Here is a 14,795-nt window from a genome sequence, read left to right on the forward strand (position 1 = left end):
TTGCTGGCACGTCTTCATTTTACCTCTTGTCAGCCATATTTCCCTTTCCTTGGTTCCATTATGCAAGCATATCAATTTGCTATTGTTCATCGCCATCTTCCATCTACAATCCTGTCTTTGGCGACAATAGAAAAAGGCACCAGGAGGCCATAAAAAAGGGCAGATTTCCCACAACTCCAGTCGTCACCATACCCGCTCCCACTTTCACCTACAGTCACACAGAACCATTTTTTTTCTCCACCTCGTTCACATGTTCAGCATTCACAGCCGGCAGTGAAACTGATAGCATCTACATCATTTCAAGGACATACAATAACACCCACTAGCCAAGCCTTGTTACATGAATACATAGGGGAAAGGTTTCCAAGCACATTATTCCATGATTGAATTTCCAAGGACAAAAGGGGAAAAAGTGTATATATATATATATATATATATATATATATATATATATATATATATATATTGTGTAGACATTTTGAAATTCACACTCAGCAAATGACCGTTATAAATATAAAAGAGTGTACCTAGTTGGTAGGGACTGAATATGTATATTTATATATATTGTGTGAAAGTAAATGAGAATGACAACCAATATTAAATCTTGAAAAAAGATAACAGCTAAAAAGAAAAAAGATACCATTTGCTACTGCACTTGCTACAAGCAATGCAGTTGAACATGTAAATTGCATGGCCTCTCCACTCCTGGGAGTAAAAGAACTGCTCACTGCTCACTGCACCCTGTATATAATAACCCTTTGGATTCTCCCTGTTTCAGGGTTTGGTCTGGTACCTGTCAATCAAATCAAAGCTAGACAGAATACATTTACATAGTTACACTACATTGCAACATCTGAGAGACACTGGAAAAAAAGATTTTAAAAAATGTTATAATTTTAACTAAAACATCCATATAATCACGGTGATTCCGAACCATTTATATTGTTAAGAGATTTCTGTTTAGCTGTAATCATGTTTCATTATAAAACGTATTTGACCTCAGTAATAATGTAGCCTACAGATGGGTGGAAGATTAAAAACACAGGCTAAGGCTGGTGAAATCTCAAAGTGGAGACCCCCACCCAGAGGTTATAAATGGTACTGCACTTTGAGGAACACTTGTTTCAGTAGAGACAATAAGGATAAAGAAAAATGAATACGATATGATGCTATATGTAAGACATATTCAATCAAGAGAACACTTGGGCACTTGACCAGTAAAGAGGACATAATTCAACAATTGAGTTGTTGATCATTGACCAACAATTAGGAGCTATGGACACCACGGCGGGTGCAACAAGCATTATTAAGCCACATAAATGAAATACAATGTCACTTCTTATAGAATCAACAGCCGAATTAAATCACCGAAGCAACACAGAGACTTTCCACAGCGGTTTCCCCCCTTGTTGTACGTCTGAACGTCATTTGGCCAGTCTTGTGTACCTCGGTCCTCCTCAATCATCTCCAGGTTAAACTCCCATGCTCCTTTAATCTGAAACCACTCAGCCTCTCTGTCCCAGTATAATTTGTCCGACAGAGCTCCTAAAAGTTCACACACCCTGCTGAGCTGAATGAGACTCTGCTGTCACACCAGGGACTATTGTCACGCACAGCGGGAGGCCTCACACACATCATTGCAGGTAAAAGTTCCTGCAGTCACCTGGAGGATCTATCATTGCGGTTCACTGTTTCCAATTTCCAATGTTTCGTCCTCAGCATATATGCTAAATAAGACCTGAATTTCGTCGTCGGTCCGTATGATTTCTTGTAACTCCATGTTGATGGGTTGGAGCCATGCACAATCAATACAATTAAACAACCGCCATATTTTAAAATATGGCGGTTGGTGCTGTCCTGTGTATCGCTATTACCCGTTATTGACCAATCAGAAATGCACAGTGCTGCAAGCCACACCCCTAAAGTACAGGTGTGTTTTCAGAAAGTAGTAAGCTGTGACTATGGCCTTTTTGAGAGGTGAAATCATAGGTTTTAATGGCTCCGGAAGTTCATTTAGACCCTGATCTCGAAACGCAAAGAATTCTTCAAAAAGGTTCCTAGTTCAGGGGGAAAGTTTCTCTTAAAGGGACGCATGCTCATGAGTCCCTTAGGCATTAGGCATGTGAGCCAGTATAAACCAGTATTATGGTATGATATTGGTCACTTAGTCTGCAGTGGAACATTAAATCAATGATTAATTAACGCACATGCAACCTTTTTTGTAATTACATTGTTCAATAACACTAACCATAATCGTAAACCATAATGACGCCATTCTCTTTTTCAATGCGTCAATGTGAAAAATGTGCCAATCATCACAAGCCCCTGTTGAGTTGAGCCTATGCACCAATACCTGACAATTGGTAAGTGAAGTGCACATTCGCCTTGTATTCCTAGAGTATCAACTAAGTTCAGAGTGTGCAGAGTGTCAGACATCACAACGGCAAGTATGAACCACGCTTCAGAATGGCTCGGTTACGCTGCCCTCCTGCTGCCACAGGCACACCAGCAACTTCTGCTCTGCAAAATGTAAATTTCTTATGCTACTTCCACCTCTGGCCTCTACAGCACATATCAGGGGGACATATTATACATTTTCCTCCACCAGGCCAACGTCAATTTAACAGCTTCAGTTACTTTACAAACGTACAGGGCCAATTAGCTGCATACACTTTAAGTTGGCCTACTCTCACTATTACTACTAATATCGCTCTACTTTTACTGAGATACAATTTTGCATTCAGGACTTTTCCCTGTAATGGTGTGTTTTCAAATGTGGTATTACTATTTTTAATTAAATAGCAAATCTGAAACCTCCCCTTTACAATACAATGGAGGTGAATGGTTTGTTGTTGCTCACAGCATTGAAAGATTACAATAATAAAATAAAAAATACAACTCTCTCCAGAATTAGAAATAGTCATTATGAAAACAGTTTTGGTTATCTTTTGTGACTGTGTTTGTTTCTTCCTGTGCTTGACCCACAAAGGTAATGCTTACATATTGTGTTTCCGGCTGGTACACCATGACACAGCACACTATACTGAGTGCATTGGCACCATCACCATATCTGCATCATAAGATTGGATCAGATATAGACAGTCCAGTCCCACAACAAAGGAAGCTCAGCCAGACATCTGAAATGTAATACATGCAAAACGGTAGGCTGTTTCATTACCAAACAAAATGTAATTGTGCAGACTATCTCATTATTGTACCACTATCATGGCTCATGGATGCAGTGTTGTTTTTCATGCTCTTAAGGACAAAAGTCAGATTTCATCTACAGGGTAAAATAAATCCCAGTTACAGTAGCTGGTACAACAGAGACAAGAAAGAATACAGTGAGAGTTCTCTGTAGTCATGAAGGTAATAAAACAAGAAAAGAGAAACATTAACCTTTGAATGAAACTTTCTGTTCCTTTTAATTTATATTTTGGGGCGAATAGCTCAAGTGTTTAATCATCTCCCTCTCTTCAAACTGGCCAACATATTTTAACTACACTTAGAAAGAGACCACATTTTTATTGCACATTAACCTCAATGATGAGTAGTCCGCAGTGTGATACAGATAGAATCTTTGCTATTTCTTGTGGGCAGTAAAAAGAAAATGATTAAGACACTGACATTGTTTTTTGTGTCAGTTAGAACATGACGAAACAAGTTTTTGTCTAACAGCTGTGGTGTAACTCCTGATTATGCCAATAGATGGCAACACAGGGTTAGACTGAGGGCCTCCATGCTTTGTCAGATACATAACGACATTAGGATACTATTGTTGATTGTTATCTTGTGTATTTCAAGTGAGATCTTGCATAAAAAGGACAACTGAAGCCACAGCACAAGAAATAAGATGACAAAGACAAAAACACTTTATGAAATGCTGCTAAAGTGCAGCCAAGTTAAATGTTACAACACAAAGTTCAAATCTTAAAAGAACATTATGATCAAGTCGTAATTGAAGTTCAGATACATGACAGCTACAGCCAATAATTTATTCATAACATTATTGACATAATCTACTATTGTGCTCAAGAATACGATTGTTTTAATCATGTTATATTAAACATGAATTGTCTCCTCAACCCTTGAAATCGGGCTACAGTCAAACTTTAGGGATGAATGTGTGCAGGTTTAATTCATCCAGAGACTATGAATTCTATTAAAAAAAATATTCTTAATAAAAACAAAATCAGCTATTTCATACAAGGCAAAAACAAACAAAAAAACAGATAACTATTTGGCAAAAAAGACAACTTTTACCAATACAAACTATGACATAAACATAATTTCCCCCCAAAAGATAAACACACTCCATCATTAAGACATAAACAAAGTCGATGAGAAGCAGCTGATTGGGGGAAGGGTGTCTGCTGTCAGATCTCATCAAATAACTAGACCCCTAAAGTGCAGCGATGGGAATGTAAATCTACAGACACAAGGACCCAGCATCCTGGGGCTGGGCTGCTCAGCCTGCAGGTTGTGTATGGGGATATCTGTCCATACAGGAGCACATTCTTGTGAGAAAGAAGTTAACATGGAGCAAAACTGGTCGGCAGTTTGTGCACTGATTTTAGCACTCAGTGCTTTAGTGCACCATGACATGGCAGAAGCTGATGGCAATTTAACAGGTACGTTTTTTTTGTTTAATGTATAATCTGCAAATGTATTTGTTTAAATCTGAAAAAAAGTGCATGTTTGTGTGTTTCATTCCACAACCATGTTTGGCACCTAGACATCTTCATTCATGTTATCCAGCTGACCTGTCCCCTCTGATCCCATGTCCTCTTCTGCTTCACTGCCTCTTTCTCTCAGTGACTCTTCAAAAACCAGGCCACTGCCCACGTCTCCTTAATGTTGTCCCATCACATAAGGGGTGTGTGTGTGATGAAGACTGTCCTGCTGACCACAAATGCTGTGTGTTTGACTGTGGGGCCGTCTGTGTCCCTCCTGCTTTCAGTACGAGCCACAATGTTTAGCTTTATTCTCAAGTGGGCAGCTGTTGAATCTTTGGTTGAATCTTCTCAGTGACTTAACTGACTTGGGAGATCAAATACGGACAGTCTTTAAATGTTCTGTTAAAGCTCTCTTTGTATATATTCATTTCTCTTTTCCCCTTCAGCCAAGCCCGGAGTGTGTCCTCGCAGGCATTGGGGCTCAGGACTGTGTGCTGAATTTTGCTCCAATGACAGTGACTGCCCCAATGATGAGAAGTGCTGCCACAATGGATGTGGACATGAGTGCATTGCACCATACACAGGTGAGTTATGATCTACAGTGGCAAAATACTCCTCCAGTGGTGTTTGTGTGACCAAATAATTGTTTTGTCTTGTCAGTGAAGCCAGGTCGCTGTGCCTTCCCCCAGGGGACCCCCATGTGTGCCGAGTACTGCTATCATGACGGGCAGTGTCCAGGAGAGCAGAAGTGCTGCAAGACAACCTGTGGCCATGCCTGCAGTGAGCCCTGCTGATTGGACAGCTCAGCAACTTTGCTACAACATAAATGTATCATGTTCACTCTTTTTACAATTTCCAATTGCGTGGTGGCACACTTTGGTACAATATTTGAGCACTGGTTTGCACAAAGTTGGATTATTTGGGGGAATAAAGCAAATTGTTCTCCTTTGATATTAAGATGCAATTTTATGTGCCTGTACTTTATTACGTATTAACAATGAAATAATGTTCTACTCTAACTGTGGAAGAGCAAGAGCTATAGAATAACCTGCAGGAGGGAAATGGTAGTGTACCATTCCTAGTCTTTAAAAGACCTACAGTTTGTTTTGTGTTTTTCTTTATAAGTTTAAACTTGATAGATCTTACTTTGATGCCAATAACATTTTGGTCAGTATTTCTGTAGGAGCATTGATATTCTATCTCCTAGTATATTCTAAATGGATGAAAATTCACTGTACTTGCAGCTCGTACTTATATGGAGAAATTTGTTTTTCAACCAATAAACATGTTTCCAGAACCTAGAAATGTCTTATGTATTCATGACCTTGCTGCTTATAGGGTATATTTTACAGGCTTCTTTTAAAGGCTTTTTAGGCGAGAGCTTGGCTGAATAAACAAGTGATAAAATATGTCAGGAATGGAAAATGCTTACTGGCAGAAAAACAAGACTATTTACAGAGGTGGCCAAGAACGTCTGGTGCTCGAAAATTTCCACACTGTTGCATCACAACCTCACATATCATAAAATGCAGCTCAAATTGAATTTTTATATGAAACGACCAAATAGATTGTTGTAGTTTGTGTTCTTGTCTAGCCAATCACAAACATATGTCCGAAATAAAGTGAAGGCTAAGTCACTGAGAGCTGTGATGGGCCACTTATCTTTGAGGATATTCATCTTATGTTCTCTGGCTGTGTAATTCTTGCTTGGAGAGATAACACAGCATACAAGATATGAACAAATATGTGGAATGCTGCTTTTTCTTTTGTTTTTGTTCCATGCTGTTGCCAGACGTGCAGGGGTGAGATTCGAGTGACCGGCCAAACACAGACACGTCTGTGTTTGTTTTCTCTGAGCCTGCCAGAAGTGAGGCCAAGTTTGTTTTCACAAAAATGTGGGCACTCAGTGGGAAGTAATACAGCTCCGGTGCAGTTTAGAGCAAAGTACCTTCTTGCACAGCTAGAAATTTGAAGAAAAAAAAAAAATGACGGAAAAATGTTTGAGTTTATTGAAAAGGCAATAAAAACCACTAGTTATGTAACACCCACACAATACCTCTTCACACTTTTTCCCAGCAAATGACGCATCATTGACTTCTAGGCAGACAAACACAACAAAATGCTAAACATACAAATACAAGGTTGTATGTAATGTTAGAGTAAAGTAATTTCCTCAATGACAGACTTCTATTCGCTATAAGACACCATGAAACTGCATTGAGCGAATTAGTAAACACCCCAGAAAACTACCGTCACTTACTTATGAAGAGATCCTCAGACAATCGCATTTACATTCAGGCATGCATCCAACAACCAAGTGCAAAATAAATGTTTAGTAAGAGGGCTGTGCATTTTCTATAGACCAAATAGTTCCTGGCAAATAATACTATTGCTCAGAAAATAATTAAAAATATGTTTTTTGGTAACTTTTAAGTATTTTTGTGGCCATGTCTTCTTTTCTCATATATTAAAGCTACTATAAAACATATTAGATAAGACAAATAAATCAGAACTATTAAACATATGGGACACACCACTGGATGTCCCATAGTTAGACTTTGATGCGGTGTTCATTTCTGGTTGGACAAAGGGAAGTTATTCGATGCCCTGTCATCACTGTCATACGGTTTCAAGGAAATATGACATTCTGACTGAGTAACTCTGACTTAAAAAGTAACATTATTTGATCTTTCCAAGCAGGGAGATGGCAATCAACAGGTCAGGAACACAGTATGAGAACAAAGGCTTTTTCTATCGGAGTTCTGAGGCTCTGTAATGTGTAATGCCATTAGTCTCATATTTGAAGAAACATCATTTTAGCACTAATAGGAACTAAATGTCTCAGGGACATTGTGGCTACATTATGATGTATTGGAGTTATGGTTTCACACATAAAAAAATAAATTAAAAAAATCAAACCAAAACACTTTGATGCAGTTACCATAGCAGCAAACTGCACAGCTTTGGTTCCTTGTTAAACAATAACAAAGCTCTTGCTTTCCATCCAAGTAGAGAAATGTCTGTTTTTTTCTTGTCCTTAGCCAGCAGGAAATGATCCTGAATTCATTTATGTTATTCGTTTTCTTCCATTTGAAAAGAAAACCTTCAAATTGACCGTTTGAAAAACATTCATACCAGTGTTTGACTCAGTTCTTCCCTGAATATCACATGTTGGCCAGTGGTTTCACCAGAAGGAAAAACTTCCATTTCTAAAAGTAGAGCCAGTTGGCATCTACGTTTCAGAGTGGCGGCACGCCCCTCATCTTGCGAATGATGTTGGCTAGCCGCTTGGCCAATCCCGCGCTGGGCTCTTCTATCTGGAAGCTCCGGGTCAGCAGGTTGTAGAGGGAGCCGTAGCCCACAGCCACCACAGTGCAGGTCAGGCAGATGACATTATAAGGCATGCTGAAGTCTGGAGTTGGCAGGTTGACCAGCAGAGGCTCTGTGTAGACGCGCATAAAGAAGCTGGACTCCTCTTTACAGGGAAAACTGGAAGGAGATAGGAAATCTGATCATTCAACTTTAATGTGTTTCTCTACAGGAATTCAAACAACACGTGATTGAGTAGCAACAACAGGCATTTTCCTCGGGAAAAGAACAACCATATACTTACAAGCTGCTGAAAAGAGGCTGTTCCCGAGTGCTGTTTGTATCCATGGCGACAATGCTTGGTACAAGAGAGCTGATTACTGAAGACCTGAATGTTGAAGAAACAGAACAATAAATAAAAACCATCCACTCTTACACCACTCAAAGTCAAACAACATCTACTACTTGTGAAGGAATATGAGAAGCAACATCTGTGCTGCCTCTGCTTCTTCAACTCTACATGCTGCATACCCGACATAGAAGCCGTGGTTGGGATCAGGGGTGTATTCAGTCCACTTAAGCAGAGCCCTCTCAAACTGCACTGTGACCTCAGTGACCGAGTTGGGAGGAAGCTGGACCAGCATCTCCAGCAGGTGGGGCCTCACACGGTCCTTAGACGGCTGGTAGTGGATGTAGCCTGGCGGAGGAAGAAAATCATGAGTGAGCATTGCCACACTTTTGTAATGTTTATCCATAGCCCTTTGAAGCATACTCCATATACATATAAACATACATACATATATACATACACAGATAGATATATACATACACAGATAGATAGATAGATAGATAGATAGATAGATAGATAGATAGATAGATAGATAGATAGATAGATAGATAGATAGATAGATAGATAGATAGATAGATAGATAGATAGATCAAAAAAAGAAAAATGTCTTCTACTACAGCTTTCATTACAGAAAATATGACTCAAGTTCTCCTCCTTCTGGTGAAAAGACGCAACTGCATGGAATTACATGAAACCTTTAGGGAAACTAAGAACTTACAGTATGTAGCTAATTCAATGATTTGACATCTGTTTAGTGTTAATACCTTTAAGCAAAAACACGTAAAGACTCTTGAATGTCAAAAACAATGAAAGCAGTAGATATGATCTTGTAGAAGTACATTAGTAGTACATTGGTTTTCTTTCCTAAAAATGTCAATAGTTATTTTTACCTTATCAGCAGCTCCACTTTACACTTCATTTTGAATGCAAACAATGAAAATTAGGTTCTTCTTGTTTTTACAGCAGCATTTGCCAACAAATTACCAATATTGCAAGACAACACGTATCATGGGATTGTCAATGTTGTTTTGAACAAATTTTGAAGGAAAGTGAGTTTTTGTGCATATAATTATTCTGTGAATGTACAGTGAAGGTAGTATCTAAAACGTATTTTTTGGGTGGGTAACTCAAGTACATTTGCACAAAAATGTTACATTGTCTCATCGGATGTATGCTCTTTGTGTAAGGCTGATCTGATTCCTATAATCTCAAAATCTATAATCTTTCTATAGTGACTCACTGGGCTTGTTGTCTTTTCCCTTGCTGGTGACAGTGAGGGTGTGGATGTAGAGACGGAGGTACCAGGGCACAGAGTCCAGCAGCAGGACAGGAAAAGACCTGTAGGGGTGGTTGTTGTACATCAGCGTGTGGATCTCTCCTGTCTGCAGCCCGTAACCAGCCACGTAACGCTCAGCATGGAGCAGGGGACGGAGCATGTCTCCTGCAGACAGGAATTATGAGACAAGGAGATTTAATGGTCGACCATGCGGGAAACATTGCAGCAGAGGCAATAAATATTAGATTAAAAACACTGCTTGTGTTTAGATTTGAAAAAAGGCAGAGTATTATTTATGAATATACTTCATTTGAAAATCAAGACTCCAGTCTGTTTTTCTGGTTGACTTTGTCAAAAACATGTTAATAAACAAGTTTCCTTCATGTTTGACAAACTAACGGAGAAACAACAAGGAACAATGTTGCTTCAGTAGAAAACTCAACAATCTCGGAGATGAGTAGCGTTTTCTTCTATATTTTTTTGGCTTCAAATGTATTTTTGGGAAACAGACACAAGTTGAAATCTAGTTACTTCAGCTGCTGCTTGTTGGGACTTTCTGTCCCAAAACAGAAAACATGTTGCAAAGGAACAGATGCAAACAAAGGCAACACTGACAATAGTGTTTACAAGACGCAACCAAGAGAGAGAGGACAAACAGATGCAGTTGACACATTTTTTAACTCCTTTATAGTCCTTTTTGTTGCATTGATAATTATCCTACTGTATGTCCAGCTTCTTACACAAAGCTGTGTGTCATGCTTTGTCACTCACCCTCACTGGATTTCCAGCGGATCAGCAGGTTGAGGGAGCGCACAGTGCCAAAGGTGATTTGTTGGGTCAGATCGTAGACGGAGAAGGTTCGTCTGTCCCCGAGCACCATCGCCTGGCTCAGCAAGTGAGTGGCTGGGCTCACCTCAAACTGTTCGCCCTGCAAATTGACAAATAATTTCTCTTGCGTTGCACATCTACATGACATTTGCAAAGCCAATTTTAAAGTATTTTAATTTCCTGCAATGTTTATTTCCATGGTAACTTGCTAGCTGTCGTCTTCTTCTTCACTGCCTTTGTTTGCGCATTGCAGCGTAGCGCTACTGGATGTAAAAACTCCAAGGGGAACCTTTATATATCTGTTCCTTCATGCTGCTTTGATAGTTAAGTAAAACCAATCTTCTTTTGCTTTCTGTGAAGTTTGCATTGAGGAAAATAACTTATCATATAGAGTGGATGAATAAAAAATTATGTGGGAGTCAAACCTGCGGGTCGTCTGTGATGTCGATGTAGATTTTACTGGAGGAGGCCAATGGACAAGCTTCTGTCAGGGTCCGAGAGAACATCTTGAAAAGAGACCACTCTGAGGGAACAAACAGCTGACGTTAACTAAGGGTGTCATTATTCATTTTTCTACTACCAAACACAACATAGCTCAGGAACTCTAAACCTTAATGTGGGATAGTGCAGGAAGAAAATGCCTTTGCACACCTCGTTTTCCCTGTCCAGGGGTAGAAGTGTGCAGGTCAAAGACCACATTAAGCGTCTGTCTCAGCTCCCAGGATGTAGTTTTGCACTGCCAGTCCTGACACACAGGTCTGATGTGCACTGCTTGGGAATGAAAACTGCTGTGGAAGAGTTTCTCTGACTTCAACAGGACAGCAAGACCAGCCTACAACATGGCAACATAAAGAAACAGAAGAACAAACTGAATGCAAGTTGGCAAATATGATCCTGAGAATTTTTTTGCCTTATATGAGGTGTTCCAGACATAAGATCATGGATCAGTATGTGTATCATACAAAGGAGCGCACATGTCATTGGCATTTATTTTAGAAATACATAAATATAGAGACACACACACACACACAGTTACTCACCTTGGATCCACATGGCAAAAGTTTCTTCCAGGGTGTCAAATTCTCAGTGCAAACAATCTCTCGTGGGAGGGTGGCATAGCGAAGGAAGCGGTGGTCTGTCACTTCAAGATCAACACGTAAAACAAAATCAGTCAATAAGTAACGCACCTTGGACAGTATTTACAAAATAATGAATATAACATTGGTGGAAGGTTGGTAGGGATGATGATTTCAACTCAGATGTGGATGTTTTCACAACGATGGCACCAAAAAGGTCTTGTTGTATAGCTGTATGAGCTTATATTCAGTGTGATCACTAGAAAGCTTTACAGAATGCAAAGAGGAGATAGAAGAAGGCCCTTTGTACCGTTGCCTATTCCCAGCGGTTTGAAAGACGCACTGGGCTGAACAGTGTTGGTGGAGTCAATAAAGTTAAGTGAAGCGCAGAAGATCCCAGACAAAACATTCGTCAGCTCCTTCCATGTGCCATCAACACTAAAAAGGTCAAAAGGGCACAGAATTGTTGAAATTACATGATGTTTTAGGAGGAACTTTTGTCATATAAATCCACAAAGAGAGGATACATATTTCACCTTTGATGCTCTGCAGCAACCAGAAGGGCATACTCACTCTGTCACAGAGTCCTGGAACCAGACCCAGAGTTCTGCCCCGGGAGGGGACGGCAGAAAGGGCTGCCCCCACTGCATGGTCCTCCAGTAGCCCTGCGTGAAGGAGATGTGTAGCTCTCGCACTGAGAACTTGGAGATGACCTGACCCAGAGACTTGGGAAACAGCCGGTAGTGAGACACTGAGAAACATAAAATAACATTATGGAGTTTAGGATTACGGCAAGCAGGATGAATAGTACTTTCTCATCAATTGACTTTACTAAATGCTGAAATGACTGGGACCGGATATTTCCTGTTGTGACGAACAAGGTAGAATTTTAAGATTTATTATTATCTTATTGAATAAGAAGAGGAAAATAAAGCCAAATTCACAACTTAAAAGTAAAAACTAAAGACTGTTTTAGAAGGTAGGCTAATCCTTTCACTGCCCCTGTGCATTAAAGAGCCACTCAGAAACCTGGGCATTGAACGTCAAAAGCTCCACTACCATCATTATCGCCATCTTTCAAATGGAGGGTGAGGCTATTCCATATGCATTCAAAATGCACGTCTATTTCTGACTTTAAACGAGTAATATGTCTAATAACCGCCGCCAGATGACGTTAGCTTACCTTTGTTTCCTCTCATGAAGTCAGTCTCCCACAGGGTGCGGAACTGGAAGCTGGCATAAATATCTCCGGAGTGAAGCGGCCTGATGACCAGCTCCTCCTGAAAGTCGTCTTTCGGCTGCGGCACCGGGGAGGGGACCACGGTTTCGGGGGCAGAAGTGTCCTGTTTGTCGGTTGCCTCATCGTCCGGAGTCGCCTCTTCAACCTGAGTTGCTTCCCACCGCCTCTCCTCCACCGCAGGCTGCTCGGCCGTTTGTTCCGCTGTTTGTGTGGCTGTTTGTGAATCATCAACCGTAGTGCCATGATGATCGCCAGTCAGTGTCGTTCCTTGACTGCCTGCAATAACAAACACCCACAAACTACAGAGAATAAGCAGCAGAGCCGAGTGGCTGCACCTGTGGGCTGCCATCTTTCTCCTAGGGTGGTGATTCATTTCCGCATTGACGCGTCATCCGTGGAATCAGCCAATGGGCTGCAGCCATACGTATTCCTGTGTCACTGATGTGAACCTTCTTTGTTTTAAGCAAAAATATCGTAATTGTTTACGATATCTCACGAGTAAATACTAATATAAAAGCTCTATCTGTTTTATTTCAGCATTTTTTTCTTAACAATGATATTGTAATACATTTTAGAAGTATGTGTTTTTACGTGGAAAATAAGATCTTTTTAATTCATGTCTTGGATTTTACATTAGAGGTTTTCATATACATTGTGCTTCAAACAATAAACCGGCTGCATAAATTACGTGATCAAGTTGTATTATAGTTTAAAAACAGATAAACAGATCGGTGCATTCTTGGAGGAACATACATGAAGAAACATGTTAAACCCTACGAAAATGACACCACATAATTAATATCCCCATATATATATCTAAGAATACGAAAATATACATCATCAGTTGACCAGTACCATCTGTCCATTGGTGCATTCTAACTAACTAACCAATTACAGGCATATGCTCTAGTATGGCCCATAAATGAACTGATATTACATAGCGTTGGGCTGCTTTAAACCTATAACGCTAAAAACCTAAATAAACGTTGCGGTTTGGTTTGGGTTGGTTGTGGAAGGGTAAAAGGATTATCTGTTTGCCAATAGATTGTCATCATGAAATACACACATATTAATTATAAGCTCCAAAAAGTAGGTGTGTTTGATATTTTTTATCGTGTTGCTGGACAGGGACGGGCATCATCGGGGGCATATCACCCCTCCCACATCCATCCATACACACCATTGCGCGCACAGCCCCAGCACACACACACACACACACACACACACACACACACACACACACACACACACATACTGAATTTCTGCTCAGCCATGGCTCCATGGTAGATGCTCAAAGCGGCTGTTGTCAGAGCGAATTAAATCTGCGCTCGCTCGCTGCTTTCCTCCTGACCTTGTCTGCCTCTGGTTGGGCTTTTCAATATTTTATTCAGGATTCCTGTGCTCTCTCCCCATGGCTACATCGGATGGACTAGACGGCTGTCTGCAACGAGGCAGATCTCAAAGTGACCCGAACATACTCATCGAACCGGACATCGATTTGGCTCATGGCACAGGTAAGATAGAAGCATTATTGTCTGGATATGTCTTTGCTATACATGCAAGTGTTTCTAGGTTTCCGCTTGGTTGGCGATGCAGCGGTTTCCAGAAGGCATCATTGCTTGCCCAGTGGGATATCGCAACACATAAGGGATAATTAGTGCATATGCTTCCAACCTTGGACGTAAAATACGGGCTGTAACACCGAATCGCGGAGCTGCAAATTGAAAATGAATGTGCCATATCAGCGTCTGTGAATGGCTGCATGCCCCTCCAGATTTGCGCGTTACAAAGACGCCTGTAGCCCCTACTGGGCTGTTATGGCTGCAAGTACTATTTAGGAATCAGCGTGTAGGCCGTTTAATATGATATTGCATGCGTGCAACATTTACAGTATATTGCCTTCTGCATGATGCCAACCTCCCTGTGGAGCGCGTGCATTTGTCGTCTCGAAATCCGCATGCATGTGTAGTCCATGATGCTGTGGCTGAGCGTATTTGTTGTCTTATCTAAGCCATCATTACAGCCGGAGACACATGGGGGG

General features: G+C 40.6%; 2 protein-coding genes across 3 annotated transcripts; one reads left to right on the forward strand and one right to left on the reverse strand.

Moving 5' to 3' along the window:
- The first annotated feature begins 4,421 nt into the window (after positions 1–4,421).
- On the forward strand, positions 4,422–5,972 carry wfdc2 (WAP four-disulfide core domain 2). Of its 2 annotated transcripts, XM_054609608.1 has the most exons (4): positions 4,422–4,631; positions 4,816–4,959; positions 5,123–5,260; positions 5,337–5,972. In XM_054609608.1, exons 1-4 carry the CDS (start codon positions 4,487–4,489, stop codon positions 5,468–5,470), a joined length of 561 nt encoding a protein of 186 aa, XP_054465583.1. In that variant the 5' UTR covers positions 4,422–4,486; the 3' UTR covers positions 5,471–5,972. The 2 variants fall into 2 exon arrangements, with proteins under 2 accessions (XP_054465583.1, XP_054465582.1); XM_054609607.1 differs by lacking the exon at positions 4,816–4,959 and having other exon boundaries at positions 4,431–4,631.
- Positions 5,973–6,672: 700 nt separating this feature from the next.
- On the reverse strand, positions 6,673–13,157 carry pigt (phosphatidylinositol glycan anchor biosynthesis, class T). The gene is made up of 11 exons (XM_054609120.1): positions 12,698–13,157; positions 12,088–12,265; positions 11,825–11,952; positions 11,479–11,579; positions 11,090–11,270; positions 10,864–10,961; positions 10,382–10,538; positions 9,575–9,775; positions 8,517–8,682; positions 8,290–8,373; positions 6,673–8,165 (listed from the first exon to the last, which is right to left on the reverse strand). Exons 1-11 carry the CDS (start codon positions 13,125–13,127, stop codon positions 7,916–7,918), a joined length of 1,974 nt encoding a protein of 657 aa, XP_054465095.1. The 5' UTR covers positions 13,128–13,157; the 3' UTR covers positions 6,673–7,915.
- Between the last annotated feature and the right edge of the window lie 1,638 nt (positions 13,158–14,795).

The sequence above is a fragment of the Anoplopoma fimbria genome, chromosome 12 (genome assembly GCF_027596085.1).
Source record: "Anoplopoma fimbria isolate UVic2021 breed Golden Eagle Sablefish chromosome 12, Afim_UVic_2022, whole genome shotgun sequence".
NCBI classification, from domain to species: Eukaryota; Metazoa; Chordata; class Actinopteri; order Perciformes; family Anoplopomatidae; genus Anoplopoma; species Anoplopoma fimbria.